At 29.2% G+C, this 20,878-nt stretch overlaps 3 protein-coding genes across 5 annotated transcripts; all 3 read right to left on the bottom strand.

Annotated features, from left to right (window-relative positions):
• Positions 1 to 2,260: 2,260 nt before the first annotated feature.
• LOC127289575 (zinc finger protein 62-like) lies at positions 2,261 to 5,311 on the bottom strand. The gene is made up of 3 exons (XM_051317569.1): positions 4,916 to 5,311; positions 4,550 to 4,693; positions 2,261 to 4,445 (listed from the first exon to the last, which is right to left on the bottom strand). The coding sequence occupies exons 1-3, from the start codon at positions 5,048 to 5,050 to the stop codon at positions 2,655 to 2,657; spliced, it is 2,070 nt and encodes a 689-aa protein (XP_051173526.1). The 5' UTR covers positions 5,051 to 5,311; the 3' UTR covers positions 2,261 to 2,654.
• A 1,252-nt stretch (positions 5,312 to 6,563) lies between these two features.
• Positions 6,564 to 11,140, bottom strand: LOC127289574 (ubiquitin carboxyl-terminal hydrolase 37-like). The gene is made up of 4 exons (XM_051317568.1): positions 10,727 to 11,140; positions 8,742 to 9,906; positions 7,899 to 8,603; positions 6,564 to 7,813 (listed from the first exon to the last, which is right to left on the bottom strand). Exons 1-4 carry the CDS (start codon positions 10,803 to 10,805, stop codon positions 7,552 to 7,554), a joined length of 2,211 nt encoding a protein of 736 aa, XP_051173525.1. The 5' UTR covers positions 10,806 to 11,140; the 3' UTR covers positions 6,564 to 7,551.
• Positions 11,141 to 12,081: 941 nt separating this feature from the next.
• On the bottom strand, positions 12,082 to 20,754 carry LOC127289658 (mediator of RNA polymerase II transcription subunit 26-like). 3 transcript variants are annotated; one of them, XM_051317738.1, is made up of 4 exons: positions 20,636 to 20,754; positions 17,686 to 17,760; positions 17,199 to 17,429; positions 12,082 to 15,925 (listed from the first exon to the last, which is right to left on the bottom strand). In XM_051317738.1, exons 2-4 carry the CDS (start codon positions 17,749 to 17,751, stop codon positions 14,744 to 14,746), a joined length of 1,479 nt encoding a protein of 492 aa, XP_051173695.1. In that variant the 5' UTR covers positions 17,752 to 17,760; positions 20,636 to 20,754; the 3' UTR covers positions 12,082 to 14,743. The 3 variants fall into 3 exon arrangements, with proteins under 3 accessions (XP_051173695.1, XP_051173693.1, XP_051173694.1); XM_051317736.1 differs by lacking the exon at positions 20,636 to 20,754 and adding an exon at positions 19,674 to 19,890; XM_051317737.1 differs by lacking the exon at positions 20,636 to 20,754 and adding an exon at positions 18,893 to 19,583.
• Positions 20,755 to 20,878: the final 124 nt, after the last annotated feature.

Raw genomic sequence — 20,878 nt, 5'->3', positions numbered from 1 at the left:
TGAACAGTGGCGGTATCTGCCAAGCAATGTATAGGACAAATAGAGTTGCTACAGTAGGTACAAGATTCCTACTATAAATTGTTTGCACCTAGTGATTGTAATTATAATTTTAAAAAAATTATGAACCTGTAGTAACTTGATATATATATATATATATATATATATATATATATATATATATATATATATATATATATATATATATATATATATATATATATATATATATATATATATATATATATATATATATACTTTAGGAATAGCAATAACATGAAAAAAATTCCTAGTTTGAAAAAATTTATAAAAATTATTTATAAATTTGACAATTGGTAAACAATCATATTTTATACATGTATAGTCCAATTTCTTTTGGCTTTTGTCCTTAGTTTTTCTTCTTCTACTGCAAAAAAAAGAGATTAGTCCATAACTAAATTAAAAATTGAAAAGCAAAAAAGTGAACAGTAGCGGCAACTGCCAGGAAAGGGATAGAAGTAATAGAGGTTCTACAGTAGGTGCAACAGTAATTCTTACGTTAAATTGTTTACACCTTCTGAGATTGTAATTAAAAGAAAGTTATCAACCTGGAAGGAAAAGGATTGGATTAATAGAAGTTCTACAATAGGTGCAACAGTATTTCCTACGTTAAATTGTTTGCACCTGATTGTAATTATATAATTAAAAAAAAAATTATAAATATGACAGAAAAAGGGATAGGTGTAATAGAGGTTCTACAGTAGGTGCAACAGTAATTCTTACGTTAAAATGTTTGCACCTACTGAGATTGTAATATAATTAAAAAAAAAGTTATAAACCTGCCAGGAAAAGGATAGGAGTGATAGAGGTTCTACAGTAGGTGCAACAGTAATTCCTACGTTAAATTGTTTGCACCTACTGAGATTCTAATATAATTTAAAAAGTTATAAACCTGTAAGGAAAAGAATAAGAGTAATAGAGGTTCTACAGTAGGTGCAACAGTAATTCCTACGTTAAATTGTATGCACCTACTGATTGTAATTATATAATTGAAAAAAGTTATGGACCTGTATAAAACTGCAAAAAAAATCATATTTCATACCTGTAAAAATAAACTTCTTTTCTCATACATTCTTTTCTTCTACTGCAAAAAAGTGGGGAAGTCATTCTATTCTTCTACTGCAATTGGGAAGTCTGATGAAAAAATTTTTTTTGAAGCGACACAGATCTATCCTCCAAGACGTCCAAGATCAAACTGAGTGCGTGTTGTGGAGAGTGCTAGCTTTTATACTTCGAACTCTGCCTGGAGTGGTGGGGGTAATTTTAGACGCTGATTGGCTGACGCCCTTGTTAGGAATGTCTACAAATATAGGTCGGTTTTTTTCCAATTGTAAAGTCAAACTTCTTTTTCCTTTTATCCTTATATTCTTCTCTTCTACTGTAAAAAAATGGTGGAAGTCCATGATAAAAAAAATTTTCTAGTTACGCAGATTCTACCTCGAAGACGGAACTGAATGCGAACGGTGGGAACTGGTAGCTTTTAGACTTCGAACTTTGCCTGGAGTAGTGGGAGTAATTTTAGACTCTGATTGGCTGGCGCTCGAAATCTGTCTTGAGTGGTGGGGGTAATTTTAGACGCTGATTGGCTGAAGCTCTTGTTAGGAATATCTACAAATATAGGTCGGTATTTTTTCCAATTGTAGAGTCAAACTTCTTATTTCTTTTATCCTTACATTCTTCTCTTCCACTGCAAAAAAGTGGTGAAAGTCCATGATGGAAAAAATTTTTTTGAAGTGACGCAGGTTCTACCTTGAAGATGTCGAAGATGGAACTGAGTGCGAACGGTGGGGACTGGTAGCTTTTAGACTTGGAACTCAGCTTGGAGTGGTGGGGGTAATTTTAGATGCTGATTGGCTAGCGCCCGAACTATGCCTGGAGTAGTGGGGGTAATTTTAGCCCCTGATTGGCTGACGCTCCAGTTATGCAAGTTTACAAATATAGGTAGGATTTTTGTTTGCAAGTGTTCACTAAGCAATTAATTCTTTAACATGTAACATCTGTGGATCTTGAAAAAAAAATATTTTTAGCTTTTATTCGATGTTTGGACTGGACTATCACTTGCAATGTTAAAGAAAGCATAACCATAAAAACAATTCTCTTTTTCTACTTCATTACTATATGTTTAAACAAAAAAAAACTATATATAAAATATATAATTATTAAAAATTATATGAAGTAAAAACATGATATGAGATGGATTAATTAGGTATTGAAAGAGCATAAATCGATGGAAACTAATTTGTGGTTAGTATTGAATTTTTTAATGTAATTACATTAATTTAAATAAATAAAAGATTGATTTTATCAAAAATTTTCAAAAATACAAAAAATTACTAGTTTCACATTATATATTATAAAAAAAATATTTTAATTAATCTTCTTACTCATTTGAACTCGAACACGTAAAAGTCTATAGATGAGTATATTGAGATTAAATATTAATAATATCCGGACAATAGAAATTTCTTAAGGAGATATCTCCCCTTCAAATTATTATTATAATATATTAATAATAGTATTGTTATAATTTTAATTCAACTCGAAAAAATGTGTAACGAATTTATAAAACTAAATCACTTTTTTTTATCGTCTAACCAAAAAACATTTGTCTTTATACATTAACCGTAATGTATTAAATTAAATAGAGCATCTACATTTTCTTTCTCTGACTCTTTTTGTGTATTCATGTGAGTTGTGTCATCAGACAAAAGAATTGGATCTATTAAAATTCGTTCTGCGTCCGGTGTATCCTCCAAAACAATCATTTCTTCGAGTAACTCCACAGGATCGGTTTCATTTTGCTCATCAGAATATTGTTTTTTGGTCAACGTCTTTGGTCTTTGCGAATGTATTTTCATGTGTCTCTTCAAATCATATTTACCGATGAATCGCGCATCACAAACATCACAACCAAACGGTTTACCACCACTATGAACCCACATGTGTCTTCTCATCGCAGAACTAAACGTGAACGCCACTCCACAAATTGTACAAACATAAGGCTTTTCACCAGTGTGAAGAAGACTGTGATCCTTGAGTGTTGCCTTCTGATTAAAACTTTTTCCACAAACCTCACAAGTGTGATTTCTTGGATTCGAGTGCACTGACTTCATGTGATTTAAGAGATTTCCCTGCTGTGAAAACATTCGGTCGCAAATTGTACACTTGAACGGTTTCTCTCCAGTGTGCACTCTCATGTGAGTTTGGACCGTTCGATTATTGAGAAATCGTTTCCCGCACACTCGACAGGGAAACTTGGGCAAATGAGTATTCAATGGATCCAAATGAGACAAGAGATGACGTTTGTAATTACCTTTGTGACTAAAAATTCGTGGACACTGATCGCACTGATAGGCGGGCCCGTGAGCGTGTGTTGATAAATGAGTTTCCAATTCTGATTTAATTTTGTAACGTACTCCACATTTGGCACAACGATGCCTTGGAAAATCGGTATGACAAGCCAAATGTCGCTTCAAATATCTCTTCATTACATAAGCTTTTTTGCAAAGAAAACATATATATGGATGTGTACCTGTGTGAATTTTCACGTGTGTTCGTAATTCTCGATGACTTTCGCAATCTTTCTCGCAAACAATACAAAAGAATGGACCGTTTGATGGCACATGATTGTCTACAATGTGAATCAAAACCCTGGAGAGTTCCTCGTAATTCTGAAGACATAGGGTACATTGAAATTGCACTTTATTCCCATCCTTTATCTCCTTCACCCTCGTTATTGTATCGTTAAGACTGCCTAAAATATCGTCTTTAGAACTTATAAAATAATCAGAATCTGAATCATTACTCTCTTCTTGATTTTCAATTCGTTTTTTTTTATTGTCGTTGTTATTGGGTATATAAACAGAATTTTCATTCGAATCAGGAAAACATTCTTTTTCTTTTGAATTTTTCGAATATAAAACTTCTAATTCGGAGATTGCTTCATTTGTTATTGTATTTTCAATTGTTTTTACTGGTGAAATTGTTTTAAACAATTCATCGACCGATTGTATATGTTCAATATCTTCATTTATTATATTTGGTGTCAAAGTAGCTGTTTGTTTTTTCAAACTAATTTCAGGATTTGCAAGAACTGCTTGAAATGCTTCTCTGTTTAACATAATATTTAATGCTTCATTCGGTATATAAGTTATTGCATAATTAATGCCATCAGAATTGACAATATTTGCAATTGTCTCACATTTTTCATTATTTACCATATGAATATTTGGAGATTCAAGGCAAATTTCTTCAACTATTTTATTTGTTTTAATTTTTGAAACTTGCATTTCTTGAAACGTTTCATTATTTGGAAAATTTTCATCCACTAAATTTACTATTTTAGGTTTAATAGAGGATGAGATTTCTAAATTTACAATGTCCTCGTGTTTTTGATGTGCATTTTCTTCCTGCAATAATAATAATAGATTAATTATAAATAGATCTTATTAAATAAATACTTAAAAGTAAAATTGTGGAAAGAAAATATTCACTTTTTTTAATAATTCATTACCTTGACAAAATCGCTTGAAACTTGAAACATTTTTCTAAGTTTTTTCTCCGATTCAATAACTTGTTGTTTAAATTTATAAAAAGCGCTTGTACGATGAGCACATTTTGTACAAAGCATTGTTGGAAGGCCATCGTTTTTATCAATCTGTAAAAACAATGTGTCCAATTAGTAAGGCGTTTTGCAATAATAAATTAAGATAACCTATAACTACGTCTTAAAAAAAAGAAGCCATATATAAATATCAGCGATTTAGAAAATTTTTATTAAAAAAATATATATTGTTATTGTCTTTAAAATTAATAATAAAATTAATCATTTGTTTGAAAACAATAACAAAATTAATTTAATGTTAAATAAAATACTCACATGAATTGATGTCAATTCCATAAGTTTTTTGAGCAGATTTTTCTTATTAAATATTTCATCGTCCATTGAAATAAAAGCACCATCAATTTCCATACATGCTCGACACATTGGAGCTGTACTTACTTCCCAACTCATTTTAAAAATTGTATTTTTTAATTGTTATCAGTTGCATTAGAAATGTCAACATTTGACCGAAGAACTGTATAGGGACTGTAGGATTACATAACCTCAAAAATTCTCATCACCGTCGTGGCTGTCGTTTAATATATAAAAATATGTTCAATAATTATTACAGTAGAATAAATAATAATTAAATAACTAAATATAGTAAAAAGTAAATGTAGCCATAATACTATGATTAAATATGAAAAAGATAAATCCACTTTCTTGGGGCAGGATTGAAAATTTTAAAATACGTTCCAAATAACCGGAACCTTTTTCGAAATGTCGAGGCAAATTTAAAAGATGTAAAATAATAGTAATACTTTTCTATGAGAAACGATTTTATACAGATAGCTATTTATTATTTAATATACTTTTCTTAAAGGCATATATATTTTTGCTTGAAATCAATTAAAATATTATTTATTTACTCATAATGTAGGCACAGTAACTTCTTTCTTTTCTTTTATTACAACTTTATAGAATTTTAAATCGATAAAAATTAACTAAATAATTAATAATTTTAATTAGTAGACATATTTTTTAAAATTCGAAATTTTGCTTAATAATTTAATATAGGTATTACAGTAAATAATTAAAAATTCTTTTGTAAATTAGTAAAATCAACAAAATTACATAGTCATCAATTTTACCATTTCCATCAATTTTCAAATCAAACATTAATGTGTTATTTACTTATCAATTCACTATAATCTAATGGAAAATATTTCATAATAGCTCGTTCTAGAAACTCAAATAATTTGTCATTATAAAAAAATTAAGGTTTTAAACTAATTATAAATTATTATAATCCATTTGATTGCAGAGAAATCGGCTTTAATAAAATACAAAATACATTACAGTAAACTTGAATAGGAACTAAATCTTATAGAAGAGAATTACTTACAAATAAAATATACAAGTAGGTGTCAATCTTAAATTGCTTTTTTTCGTACTTAAAAACTAGAGAAATCGAAGATAACTTGCTACATATTAGAAACTTTGGATATGTTCTTTGTATGGGATTATTTATCAATTTTTTATTTTTTTAAACTGAAAACTTGCGATAAAACTATCACAAGATAATTTTACTTTGAATAAATGATATTCATTTTTCGTATTTACCTTTTACATATATTTTTATATATGTATGTATAATTTATAATTCGTATTCAAGTTATCTATTTCTTTGTATCATACACCATGTACACAAATAGTAAACTAATTCTACCATTTTTTTTTCATTTTAGTTTCATTTACGAAACTAAATAACTAATTATTATTCATCTACTTTGTGTCCTTTTTTACCTAAACCTTAGAAATATTTCTTTCTAGGCAAAACATTTGCCAAAGTAGTACTTCGTCTTTGTACGACATTAAAAAGTTTTCCAAAATTATTACAATCAAAGTAACGAATTATTGGTCAAGTTTAAAAATGTGATAAATTGCACCTAGAGACATAAAGGGAAATTTTATTAAGAGGAAAATAAACATTCCATCGATTCTCTATTGAAAATATCACTAATGAATAACGATTTTGTTTATTTGACAAGTTTTAATTTTTGGTATAGAAAGCTATTAAATGTTCAGTATGACCATAAAATAAAAATTTAAAAAAAAAAATGTTACATTACAATATATATGTATTCTCTTCATCCAGATAATAAATTTAATATATACGAGGAAGCTTTTAATCTTGTCTAACTTGTAAAGTTTCATACTTTTCTTTGAATTGAAACACAAAGTTATTATCATCTTTTAAATATGAGAAATATCTCAGTTTTCACGCTGCAGATATTTTTTTTTGTTCTCAAATTTAAAATTTGAACTCTTAAATTTTGTCCCTCAATCAAAATTTCAATTATTCGGTGAATTAATTTTCCAATATTTTCAATACTAGAAGGAAGATGAGTCAAATTATTCTAATCTCTTTTCAACGTTGATTAGAATATGTGACATAATTTTCAACACTCATTTAATAACGATGATAAATACAATTTTCATTTTCTTTCAAAGGCACCCAATATAAATTTTTCTCCCTTCTAATATTTCACCGTTCGTAGTCATGAAGAAACAAATTTAGACATAAAGTATACACAAATTTTCGGATATCTAATGTCGCATTGCGTTAATTAGATTAGCATTATTAACTGTTTACTCTCAATACTTTATTTAGTTGTCGTAATTATGTCACAAAAAGAAAAATTAATCATTGTCTCTAAAAAACAAAATACATAATTTTTTTTTTTTTCTGTTTCTTTTTGGCAGTGGAATTTAATATGGAGAAACAGTCTTTGTATTAATTTCTTTTTTCTATTAAGAAAAAATATTAATACAAATTCTAGAAAATTTTGCAGGTAATTAATTCTCTAGAATGAAAAGTTGAAAAATGAGAAAAACAAATAAACAAAATACCTGCATTGTTTGATTTAATACTTGTTGAATAATATTTCTGTAAATCAATTGTAGTAACATTAATTGAAATTCGTTTTTGAGAGTTCAGTATGATGTTTCTCTAATAGATTAACATTCACGAAGAATATTAGATAGGCAGTTGTTTCAGCTGCTGCAAACACTTGACTACTTGTCATGGGTGAAACTGACATATCGTTATAGTAATACCATTGTCCCTCATGTTCAACGTAACTTGTGTAGTGTCCACAATCTACATTTTCACCGACATGGGAAATTATACAAACAGGTTTGTACATTTCATCGGCTTCAAAACCCTCGATCCTAAAAAAAAAAAAAAAATAAAATTACTTTTTATTTGAATTTAATTGGATCAATTGATAAATGAAGACTTTTTTTTGTTACTTACATAAGAGAGGGTTTAAGTACAAGTTCTTCTGGAATACTAAGTGCGTTGCTAATTTTCCTGGTACCGTGTTCTCCAATTCCATATCGATGGACATGAACTGTCAGAACTTTAGGATAGCTGCTAAATGCCGTTCTCACATCTTGAAATTTATGATTACAATTGTCGCAAGTTACTCTCCTTTCTTCAGTTGTGAAATTTCGAGCAATCGCATCCTCAACATTAACAGGTACATCTTTACTTTCCGGTGGTACTTGAATAAAGACAACCAAATTATCGACTCGCTTTTGTTTTTTCTCACCGCATCCTTTACAAATATATTGATCCACAATTGGAAGTAGAAAATAATCATCGACAGGATTCTTAATTAATTCAGTTTCATGACATTCTTTTGAATCATCAACGCCATTTGGTAGCCTTTCAACTTTATTTGATTTTTGACTTGCACCAGGTTCAGAAAGATTGCTGTTCACTCGCAATTCAACGAGTGGTCGACGTTTACTTGAATCAGGTGTTGTTTTTGATTTTCTCTGATCTTGTGGATTTTCCGGTACATTTTCAATTTCTTGTATTTCTGTCTCGCCCGACTCTTCCTTCTCGAAATATGTTTTAAAATGATTTAGTAATTTCATCAGAAATTCAGATACATCCTGCTGTCTTTCGGATGGATAAGAGTCGTCTAGTACTATCAACTCTTCTTTGAATTTTCTGAAAACAATTTTAATTTTTAAGAATTAATTAATTTTAGTTCTAAATGGAAATTAGTATTTCTTTTTAAAATAAAATATGAAAACTAAATTACAGTGTGAATAAAAAAAAAAAAAAAGAATTGTTTTGATACCATACCTCAGCATACTGTGTATTCTGTGCTTCTCGCTCTCACCCTTTCTCCAAAGGGCTTGTATTGAAATCAAAGTTTTCATCAATGACGTACATTCCGTCAGATTTGAGCGATCGAGACTGTTGGTGAAAGGCAGAGCAAAAAGTGCGTGTATGGTGGCATTGACCCAGCATCTATTTTCTCCTGGAGGATTGGGAAAACCCATTATATAATATGGATTTTCATAATCATTATCAAAATTGTAAAGTTGCTCTTGAAAGGGAATTGTAGATGAAATACTTTGCATACTATTATCATTGGCAAAAATATCATCTTCGCTATTCCATTGATTATTATTATCGAATGATTTCTCTCTTGAATTGGATCGTAAAATCACTTGTTTTTCATCGAGCGCTGATTTTATTGGAGTTGAAGTCGATAAACCCGATGATGTTGATGGTTTTTCCAACCCTTGAATATGAGCTAAAGCATTACTTATTTTCATTCTTAAATTTTGTTTTGGATTATTATTTGCGTCGAATTTATTTAAATCTTGTAGGGAAATTCCAGAATTATCATCATCATCATTATCATTATTATCAGGTACATCTTTTTTGGCAGCCTCTATTATTGCTTCCACTTGTTTGCAATCAGACTTGCGATTAATTTTCTGATTTGATTTTGTTGAAATAATATCGACTTCTTGTGAAACTTTGTAAACTGTTTGTGAATTGTCAGTTATTTGATGATTGGTCGATTTATTTGAAGTTGAAGCAACTGTTTGTGATAATTGTTTTTCATTTTCTTGTTTTGGATAAATAGTTATTTCTGGTCTATTAACAATTTTATTTAATCTTTGATAACATTCAGTTGCTTCATTTTTTTGTTTATTTAAGCAACTTGACGATTCATTTGAGGCATCAAAAGAGTGCCTTACATCATTGTCCAACATTTTTTCAGTTGGTGCTTTAGTTTTCGGATCTTTGTATCTTAATGTTACACTGGAATTACTACTTTTCTCACTGTCTCTGCGTTGTCGTTTGTTGTAGCTGTTTGCATCATTTGTTACCACCGTTAAAGTGATTTCTGGACTAAAACCATAATCATTCGTCAAATCCCTAATGGGACTTGAGCAAATTTGTTTACGTTTCAAAGATGTATGATCCGAATTCCAAGAACTTGTGCTGCTTCCTAGAATTGAAAATAAATAGAATTTATATAATAAATCAACTGCATAATAAAAAAAACATTTTTTGGAATATTTTTAAAATATTATATTCTTATAATATTCTATTTTGTAGTAATTTTATTTAAAATTTAATTTTCTTTTGTTTCGATTTAAATTAAAAATACAAACTTCATACAATGTAGTAATTTGTTTAAAAAAAAAAAAACAATTGCAAACTATAAATATTACTCATATATATACATATAAATAATTAATTAAAATGAAAATTAATTATAATAATAATATTTTTTTAGAGAAAAAAAAAAGAAAAATAATTAGAAATAACGTTTTAAAGCGTAATCCAATACAAAATTTGAGTAACAAAGAAAAAGAAACTATCGATCAAATATCACGACATTAGCGGTAAATTTATTGCCATATTGTTTTTAGTTGCACACTTAAAAATCACCTCAAAAACTAAGAAAACTTTATAAAATGATTTTTGATTTAAAAATTGAGAATTATAAATAATTTTAAACGAAATCTTGTAGAAATCACTACTTGATGTCATTGACCTTGCTGAAAAATTAGTAGAATTAAGTAATACCGGGGACATAACACCACTTTTAAATTCATGTATATATATATATATATACGTCTAAAAGACGTATTTGACACCTCGTGTAATACTTTCAATGAAATAATTCCATGCTCTAATAATAATATATATGACGAGTTTAAAAAGTTATAAATCTTTGACAAAGAGAAATCGCTTTTCGGCGATTTCGTCTAATACAATAATAAATGTGTTAGAAATAGCGGAAATCATGTTAACCTACTTACCTAAACCGGAATGATTTGATGAAGATTTTGCTGCTTCAGAACAATGTACGGCTGACGATGCTGTAGCAACACTTAACATTTTGCCGGTTATTCAAAATAATCCATAAGTTCAAAATACACCCACTAAAATTCACAGGTATACTTCAACGTGTTCTAGAAAAAACATTCACGGCACATCGCGAGAACATGGATACAGCCGCGTCCCACCTTTTCGTTATTTGGTCTCGTTTTCTTTGAGGGAAAAAACTGTACTGAGGATAGAATGTAAAACGATAATTACTGTACACGTTGTTAATATGAGGACAAAGTAACAAGCGTGTATATCTTGGCGCCTAAAAATGTGCACGCCTCCGCCGGAACTTGGCGGGAAACACGAGATTATCTGCGGCAGCCTTCTTCTGGGAACATGGATGCCTTTATCGAAACTCTCTTTATATCGATATAACTCGATTCCGGCAACTCTCGAAAAAATAATCGATAGCAGAAGAATCGATACTCGATTTTCAAATTTCTAAAATAAATAATTTATAAAAGTTATTTTACTTTTTTTCATTTTAATTAATTTAATTTTTAACATTGAGAATAATTAACATTAAATTTTTAATAATCTTCTGCTTTATGATATAATTACATTTAATTTAAAGGTCGAAACAATAATGGAATTTTTAAAAATCCTATTTTCACTTGTTTTTGGCATCTTTAATTATAGATAAATTTAAGTTTGCAAAATAATTTATTTATAAAAATTATAAATGCAGAGAGTTTTCTATAGTAATATGTACAATGAATTTTTAGGTTATGTTTTACTTATTTCTTAATTAAATTTATCTATCAAATTTAATTGTTGTCCTTGCATCCTAATAATTAGGTTTTATCAAATTTTAATAATTTAATAATTGAATTTAAAATATTCTAATATTATCTATAGAAAATAAATTTCTAATTGAGAGCATGTGATGGCATACACACATATGCATTATATAAGGTCAAGACATTGTGCGACACTAATCTATCAATAAAAAAAAACAAAACAATTAATAAATCCTTATTTTTTCTTTTGTAATTGTTTAAAAATAAAACAAAAGTATAAAAAATATTTTATTCGTTTAATATTTAATTAAACTATAAAAATATTTAATACTTTTTTTTTATTTAATTTACAATAAATTTATTTTTAAAAATGTGAAAATAAATTATAATTTATTTTTAATAAATTTTAATTAATTTTTAAAAAAATAGGTATAGAAAAATAAAAAATAATCCATCGTTTAAAGGGTTAAAAAGGGTCTTCTAATATGCAGATAAAAAAATTATTTCCATATTAATTTTATAGAAAGCATAAAATGCAAAAAACGTCAATTTAAAGATTTTATTTCTTTTAGAACAATTATTTAAGAAGTTTATTTTGTGATATACATTAATGCACATATGGGTCATTTTCTCTTTCCAGATAAACTGGTTGTAAAAATTATTGATGGTATAATGACTATTCAGTCTTCTTTCAGAATAGTAAGAAACCTAAAATATTTTCAAATTTTTTTTCTTTTCGCTTTTTTTTTTAATAATATATTCTCGTATTCACATGGCGGTGAGGTAAGGCAGTTAAAATTGGATTAAAAATAAATGACTGATGACAAATTTACGAGACCCTTTAAAAACCCTACGAATTCATTTCTGAGAGGCGTCGTAGATGAGATTCACCATTTAGAATCCTCTATTATTGTAACATAACTATTATGAGAAAAATCAGACAAGAAGTGTGTGTGTGTATATATATATAAAAACAAATATCGCTAATCAAATATGAAAATATTTATTCAATTTGAATCAATATATCTTGATATTGTTCAAACTTTAGACAAATGTGCATTACCAGGAGAATCCAAAAGATATTTAGTTTATAAAAAATTTATACAATTATTGAAATGCTGTATATTTGATGCTGACATTGAAAAACATATTCAATTATAGTTGAATTTCAATGAATTTTCATGTAATCACATCACGACGAGAATCAATCAGAAAAAACAATTTGTCCAAATTTTCTTAGCTAACAATATCTCGAGAAAAAAAAAACAAAAAGAATTTTTCTAAACCTACACAATACAAAATAATATTAATTTTAACACTTAAACTAAATCAATCGTTTCAAACTTTAAAATAATAACTTGACAATCATCAATTGATGCCTTAAATTTCGATACAATGGAAAATATATTATTTCAAAATTATACAAAATTTTTAGGTAACAAGAAATAGATCGTCGTGGTGCAATCGCTTTGGGTTAACGCCAAATTTATCTTTGTAAAACAAGTAAAAAAAAATCAATCAATCAATCAATCTTGATTTCGATTTTCTTTTTTATTAACGATTAGAGAATGAGTAAGAAAAATAATGAAAAAGGCACCTTATGTTGAATTAGGAAATACACTAAATCTTTAGGCAGCTCCTAGCTCGGCACATAGAATATCGCAAATAGTGTTTTGCACATACACTCCATTGTTCCCACTTTAATTTTTTTTCCTTTTTTTTTTTTGCAAATAACTATTTATTTTTTCACGTCTCATTCTCCATTATTTTTTACTAAACAATCAGCTAAATAATATTTTTCTCTCTCATATTATAAAGTCCTAAATCAGGATAAATACATACATCTCAAACAATGCGTAAAACTTTCCCATTACTTGTTATTCTATTTTTTAACTTAGTCCGAATTATAAACAAAAAATTTTAAAAGAACGATTTTTAAAAGCAGCAGAATAATAAAAATAAATTTCAAAATATTTTGTATTGATCGAAAAAAAGGATTTAAAACTAACAAAATTAAAATTGAAAAAAAAATGTTTAGGAGCGTTTAACAAAAGTAAAATTTCTTTTACAAAAATTATAATTAATTTTCAATATTATTATACTGCTTTTATAAATCGTTATTTACTTTGGATAGTTGTATTTTCTTTACTCGAATTAAAAATAATGTTGATAATGTAAAATTTAATGTTACGCATCGTTCAAGAATAATTTTCAACCAACTTATAAGAATATAAAGTCTGTTTTATTTTATTTTCTTTTTTTTTTACTCGAATATGATACCCTTTATACTAAAAACGTTCTATTTACAAATGTAGTCGAAAAAAGTAAAGCAAAAGTTTAACAACGTTTACCATTTCACAACTCGAATCAATCATCCCCCGACACAAAACGATACAAAACTTGTAATCTGCAATTATGTGCTTTTGGATTTGGAATTTGCACATTAAACATATGTAGATTTAATCTACTTATTATGGCATGATAAACAAGAATGCATCGAACATAAATCAGATACGTATAGAAAACGTCTTTTTCAAAGACCCATTATTACAATCTCAACAAAAATCTGCAAACGTATAACGGGACACGTCCTATATACAGATATGTTGAAGCGAAACATTGAAAAGAAATTCATTTTCTTTTTTTAATTTTCAATTTTCTTCATTGGTGCAAGTGTACGACGCCCCCCCCTTTTTTTTTTTTTGTTTTTGCAACACTGCTGATCGGTGCGAAAAGCGTGACAATTTTTTTTTTTTTTTGGGCAACGATAACTCGTTCGAAATGTCAAATTCTCTCAATTATTTACTTGCAAAATATTTCTCGACTTTAAAAAATTTATTACTAATTGCACATATATATATATATATTGTAAATTTTTACATCTAATCAATAAGGGAATGAATTCTCTTATTAAGGAGAAATTGCTTGACAAAGTAACAAATGAAATAACGACGATACAATAATATTTTGCTACGTCAAACTTTATCGAAACCTCCTTGATTTGTAAAGAGAGAATTAATGTAAAGTAAAGCTTTTTTTTTATTTAAAATCGAGAAACGTTCAGCGGGCAAATATTGAAATAGGGTCACAAAAAACAATTGAGGAAGGGGAAAAAGTCGGAATTGACGATCTATCGAAATCTAGAATCGGAAAGGTTACTCGAAAAAAAAAAAAATAATAATAAAGACAACAATATTGTAATAGTGACTAATCGATGATAACATAAGGCAATATGTGGAGGATTTGGCCATCGCAAGTTGGCCTCGCGAGCATTTCGTGCCACTCCCGAAATTCTTCATCGTTCTTTTCGTTCGCGCGCCTGTACAAACCTAATTTTTCTACATTCACAGCGTCATCCTGATTATTATCAGCCTTATCATTATTTCTTAAAGTAAGGGATAAGAATTTTGGCTGATAGTTACCATTGAGACCTTGCACACATTCCGTGTGTAACCTCTCAAGATCTTCAGCAGACACATCACGTGGAGGAAGATCGACTCCATTTTCATCATCATTCCGATCAACATCAATCTCCTCATCACTCCACACTATTGATTTAATGTCCAATGGTGGTAACTTTGCAAGAATTTCTTTAACAGTGAGATCCTGTTGATGTCTCGAGTCTTCCTCATCATCATCATCGTCATTATCTTCATCATCAGATTTCAACGATTTTTGTCTACTTTCCTCAGGTGATAAACGATCTTGCAATGAAGATTCATTGTTTTGAATTTTGGAGCTTTGGTACTTTGACTTTGATCCGTCTTCGCTCCTTAAAACTTTTTCTCCAATTGATGTTTCTATACTGTGACTAGGTAATGGATTTAAATTAAAACTTGAATTTGATCCTCGTGCTTGAAGATCGGCCAATAATTCCTGTGTTGTTTTGACTTTTGGATTACGCGCAATGCTGGCAAGTTTTTCCTTAATGTCATCTTCGATAAGCTGCGGTTTAATAGACTTACTGCCTTTTTTCCTGCCGCGCTTTTTCAAAGTTGGTGTGCTTTCAGATGTAAGGGAATTTTCCGAATGTTGAGAAAGTTGCTCACTGAGAGAGGGATTAGGCACTTGCGAATTTACGCTGCTACATGAAGCGTCACCATTGAGGCGCTGCCTCTTTGGATCGGGTTCACTGTCCGTGCATGATGGACCAGGTTGCAGAAGACCATGAGCTTGAATAATTGTATCACTTTTTCGCAAACGTTTATTCGAACTGTGGGTTCGTGGTACTGCCTCAGTGGCATGATTCTGATTTACTGTCCTACTCTCAGAAAGACAGCCGGTGAAATTTAATCGGTGATTGTTTAATGCTGATACTGCTTGCTTATGGGGAAACACATTTGGCGAACGAGACGTTTCACTGTTTACTGACAGCGCTGGACTCAGTACCTAAAAACAAAATTTTCCTTTAGAAATGCTTTAGATAAGAAAAATTCCATTTTTTTTTTTTTATAAAAAAATACATATTGTTTTTCAGAGTGTACAAAAAAAAATCCCTGACTTTTTTCTAACCTTCTTCCAACTTTTTTAAAATAAATATTTAATATTAAAGAAATAAAAAGTATTTTTAAGATAATAAAAAACATTTTATTTATTAGCATTATAAACTTTTTCTTGAAATGAAAAATTTTAAAAATTCATAAAAATGTTAATTTTTGGCAAATTTTTAAAAAGTTCCCTGACACCCTGGTTTTTATAAATAAATATTCTCATGAGAATTTTTGTTAATTTAATCATAACAGTAAAAAAAATTAATTATATTTTTATATGACAAGAACGTTGAATTTTAAAAGAAAAAAAAAAAAAAAAAAAAAAAAAAAAAAAAAAATATAATATAGGGGAGAGAAGCCTACTGTATTTTGTAAAGGGACAAGACAACCGAGGGGGACAAAAGAAATCATATATATTTTCACCTATATACACAGCATATTCTATAAGCTTTTACCGAATGTTTCCGACAATTTCCGAATGTACAATTCCCTTCGTTGTCGGCAGCAAACTCAACTAATATTTGTAATAAGTGGGGACGCAATGGTGGTAGGGATTTCAGTTTAAAAAGAGCACAGCACCAAACGAATTTTGCCATTCGTGGCCATCTGCTCTTCTGTTCACAGCTGAAATTTCCTCAACGGGATCTCACCGCCAACCAAGCGTCTCCCTCTTTACCAACAGCCATGGGGGTTTATTTCGATTGCCGTTAAAGATAACTTCGTCTTGCTGACAACTACTTTCTACAGGGAAAGGGAGGGTACCTCTTTTTCCCCCGATTCCCCAGAAGGTATAAAAGACTGATTGCAATCCTTGGTAATTCAACAGGTAGTTTTGAAGAAAAGTCAAAACATAATTTACAATAGGCTATTTAAAAATGTTCTATTGTTACAAAAGAAGTTGAATAAAATATTTAAAGGTCCGCTTTTTTTAAAACGAGGGAAATTCACTCGTATAAGCGTTTATTTAATTCAAGAAATTGTTATGGAAATTTTTTTTTATCCTTAAAAATTCTTTAGTTTAGAATGAAATTTTAGAAGAAACTTTCTTTTTTAATTCACAAAAAGAAAAAGGAAAGATAACTCGCGATTTTCTTTTTCATGGAGCCTCTGTTTTCTAATATTCTTTTTTTTTTATGTTGAATAAAATCCCGCAAAAATAGAGGCGCACTCACCCTCAGAGATTGAGGTGTTCTCGACAGAGGACTTTGAGGCTGCAAACCCCTTAAAGCCGGACTATGAGGTCTTGCTCCATTAAGTGCTGGAGGTGCAGGATCTGCAGGCGTAGGTTCATTTGTCACACAAAATGACCTCCATCGTCGAACCAAATTTTTTGCTCTCTTCGCCAACTCAACATTTCCTGTTTTCCGTCGAAGTTTATTGATGTAAAGTCCAATCCTCGTTGCCTAAAAATTTCATTAAATGATTAAAAAAGAAAAATTTATTATTTATATATAATTACATTTTTTGAGTTCTAAAAGTGTCGAAGAAAATTTCTACATCAACGATTGCAGAACATTTTGTAATGATTGAATCATTAAACGTTAATGTATACAAATTAATATAATTATAACAATAATACGTAGTAATAATTAATATTTTTATAAAAATTTATTACCAGATAAATGTTGAAAAAAAAAATGAAAATATTGTCTTAAATACCTCAAGCACTTCTTTGGTGATTGAAATTGTCTCCAGACTTGTGATGACCTCCACAACAAGTGCCATGTTGACGACCTAAACATTAAATGCAAATTTGATAAAAAAAAAAATATTTACGTGTTGATAAATTTGTTTAAAAGTTTGTTACATTATTGGAATTTAATTAAACCAAATCAATTAAAATTTCTATACATTATGCTCAATAGAACTTCATTAGAAACTGTAAATTAATATTTAATTGATTTCTTATGATGTGCAAGCACTATAGAAGTTATGGATTTTCTAATGGATGATGGTCATTAAAATGCTATAGAGAAATTTATTTTCTAAAGCTTTGCAATTTGCTTACTTTTAAAATCAGAAATTTCAAGATTATAAATTATGTTTACCAAAAGAAATGTTTGAATGCTAATCGCTTGCAATATTGAACACCCATTTTCAAATAGACAAAAAAAAAAAAAAAAAAATTTATAAAGTATCAGGAAAAAAGATTTAAAATGTATTATATATTTGCAGAAATTTTTATTTACCTCAATGATTTTTAAATGCAAAAAAATGTTTTACAATTGAAAATAAATGCAGTATAATTAATATTACCTAATTATAAAGTAAAACCTTTTTTTTATACAGCATTATTTATCATCTTTGTAATATTACTTAAATACTACATAGAGTGAAAAAGTAAAAAGGATGGACCATATCTTTAGGGTAATATTATCCACCGATAAAAGAACGATAAAAAATTTTTCCACACAAAGAATTTTTTTTACTTCCATTATTGTGAGCGATGACAAACTTAAAAATCATTCTTAAGTACAAATACTTGAAAATTTACACAAAAATTAAAAATATTGTAATTTTTTTTTGACAATGACATTAGAAAATTATAAATAAAATATTATTAAACCGAATACAATAAATGTTTATTCGAAAAATAGTTATGAGCATATAATCTACACCATAATTCGTTGAAAAATGAGGTTATATGCTTTAAGAGCTCGTGAACGCAACACGTATACATGACCCCAACACAATCAAAAAATCCACGCACGCACACGAGTATCGATGGGCGTACTATTTTCTCGAAAAATTATAAAAACAGGCAAATTGATTAAAAATCTTGTACAAATCACATGTTTTTGCAAAAACAAACACGTTTGACATGTCGAAAATTATTGAAAATATCTCCAAATATCGAAACTCTTACCATGACGAAAGCCCAATGCACGTAGATTCAACTTTTATTTCCGCTATCAAATCACTTTCAATACATTTTTAACACAAATTATCTAAAACATATTCATTACAAAGTCATTCTATACAAAAATTAAAAACAACTTCTCTTGATTTTGACCCAAGATTATTAACCAGAGGAAACTGAAACTGTAAAATCTGCCCCGATCTAACCCATGAGTCCCATTGCCACGAGAATGGGAAATTTTTCGACTATTAAGTAAGCCATTGAATTCGAATTTTAAAAAATACCTAAACGAAAAAAACATTTATAGTACAAAATAGAAAATTCATTTAAATCATCATAATCATTATTCACGTTCTTGTAAAAAATTAAATGTCCAAAAGACACCCAGCAGGTCGGTTTTGATCATTTTCCTGCTCCTTGACTTTTAAAACGTCCAAATCTAAAATGGACCAGGAATAGGATATTTAAATGAAATCTTGTGCAAACGTGATCCTGAGCCATCCTGAGCAATGGTTTGAAACTATTTTTCCAAAAAAACCAGGTTTGGCTTTCAGGGATATTGAAAAGAAAGAGACAACCTGATTGCTTGTACCGACATTGAGAGAGATAGAGAAGTTGTCACACACTAAACACGTACGCTTGTATTCACTCACACTCTACTGAAGATAGACAGTTTCTCGGCGCGCGCACGCCGAGAATTGGAGAATAGTAGCGGAGGTGCGAGAGTGCCTGAAAGGACGGGTGCCTGTACGGACGGGCAGTTCATTCGCGGAATTAAGACACTTACATTATACTCCGAGTCAATAGATTGCAACAATTTTTGGGCCAGCTGGTTGCAATATTCCTGCATGGGGGAAATTCCTCTTAATGGGCCCTTGCCCGGAGTTTGGCTAGCTGAAAATTGGCTCCACGCGCGAGTATCAATGAATGCGACAACACAGGAGGCCGTAATGGCGACAACTGAACTGTGCTCCGTTCGCATACCCTCCCCGAGTGCCTCCGAGTCTAGTCGCATGCATTGGATTGTCCCTGCCCCACGCTGTTTCGAATACAGCGCCTCTAGCGGAGAAAACGTGTCAATTTCCCCCACTTTTAGCCATTCATCCCTTTAAAGAATTAATGTTTTCTTCATTTTTTACCATTTATTCTCTTTCAATGAGCAATACGGCAATTAAAAATAGTTTTATATACATTTATTTAAAGTTTTATTTCTTTTAAATCATTTTTTAACTAGATCAACATTTAATTTTCAACATTTTAGTTTTTAAGATTCAAAAAATGATGTTTAACTATTCGACCAATAGAAAGCCTTTCTGTCTCTTAGCACACATTATATATTTATAAACTTCCCCTTAGAAAAGAATATTATCCAAAATATGTAAAGAAAAATAATTTGAAATTAATTTCGTGAATTTCTATTTACTAATTTGAAATTAAATATATTAATTAAGCAATTTTTAAATGAATTTGTGAAATATTGGTGGGGGTACCTTGAATAACATGCGTGTAAAGTAGAACCTGTAGCCAATCAAAGGGGAATATGACAATAGGGAAAATGAATCATTTTGTTTCAGATTATTTTCAGATTGCGTAGAGTTTCATGAGGTCACCTTCATACTTTAAACGAAAATAAAAGATTTTCTAACAATTAATTATATATAAATTTAACTTATTTCAGCAATTTTTCACGATTTTCCTAAAGTAATAAGCTGTAGTTATAATGAAATTTATCAAAAAAATACCGCTTACGTAATGGATTGCAATCAGTATACCTATAGCACTTCAAGGACGATCATTTTATTACAATACTTTTTGGAATACAAAAAATTAGTTTGAATACTGTCTGAGAATATACATTGATTTACATAGGAATACACTGATAAAACTATAATTATAAACAAAAATTGACAATATTACAAAACAATATATAAAAAGCAGCTATAGGTAATTATTTTTTTTAATGAGAACAAAATGAACCATTTTGATTGGCTA

The sequence above is a fragment of the Leptopilina boulardi genome, unplaced genomic scaffold (assembly GCF_019393585.1).
Source record: "Leptopilina boulardi isolate dan_hultmark-lab unplaced genomic scaffold, ZJU_Lbou_2.1 LbouV2_48, whole genome shotgun sequence".
Taxonomy (NCBI): domain Eukaryota; kingdom Metazoa; phylum Arthropoda; class Insecta; order Hymenoptera; family Figitidae; genus Leptopilina; species Leptopilina boulardi.
This window is presented reverse-complemented; position numbering and strand designations above follow the sequence as displayed.

Bases quoted from the DNA above. Each gene is read 5' to 3' on its own strand.
- LOC127289574 (XM_051317568.1), bottom strand. From the start codon at position 10,805: ATGTTAAGTGTTGCTACAGCATCGTCAGCCGTACATTGTTCTGAAGCA. The intron at 9,907-10,726 runs GTAAGTAGGTTA...TTTCAATTCTAG, and splicing joins ATCAAATCATTCCGGTTTAG to GAAGCAGCACAAGTTCTTGG. The intron at 7,814-7,898 runs GTAAGTAACAAA...TTTTTTTTTTAG, and splicing joins GTACTTAAACCCTCTCTTAT to GATCGAGGGTTTTGAAGCCG.
- LOC127289658 (XM_051317736.1), bottom strand. From the start codon at position 19,868: ATGCGAACGGAGCACAGTTCAGTTGTCGCCATTACGGCCTCCTGTGTT. The intron at 17,761-19,673 runs GTAAGTGTCTTA...TTTAATGTTTAG, and splicing joins CTATTGACTCGGAGTATAAT to GTCGTCAACATGGCACTTGT. The intron at 15,926-17,198 runs GTGAGTGCGCCT...TTTTGTTTTTAG, and splicing joins GAACACCTCAATCTCTGAGG to GTACTGAGTCCAGCGCTGTC.
- LOC127289575 (XM_051317569.1), bottom strand. From the start codon at position 5,050: ATGAGTTGGGAAGTAAGTACAGCTCCAATGTGTCGAGCATGTATGGAA. The intron at 4,694-4,915 runs GTGAGTATTTTA...TTGTTTTTACAG, and splicing joins TGGAATTGACATCAATTCAT to ATTGATAAAAACGATGGCCT. The intron at 4,446-4,549 runs GTAATGAATTAT...TTATTATTGCAG, and splicing joins TTTCAAGCGATTTTGTCAAG to GAAGAAAATGCACATCAAAA.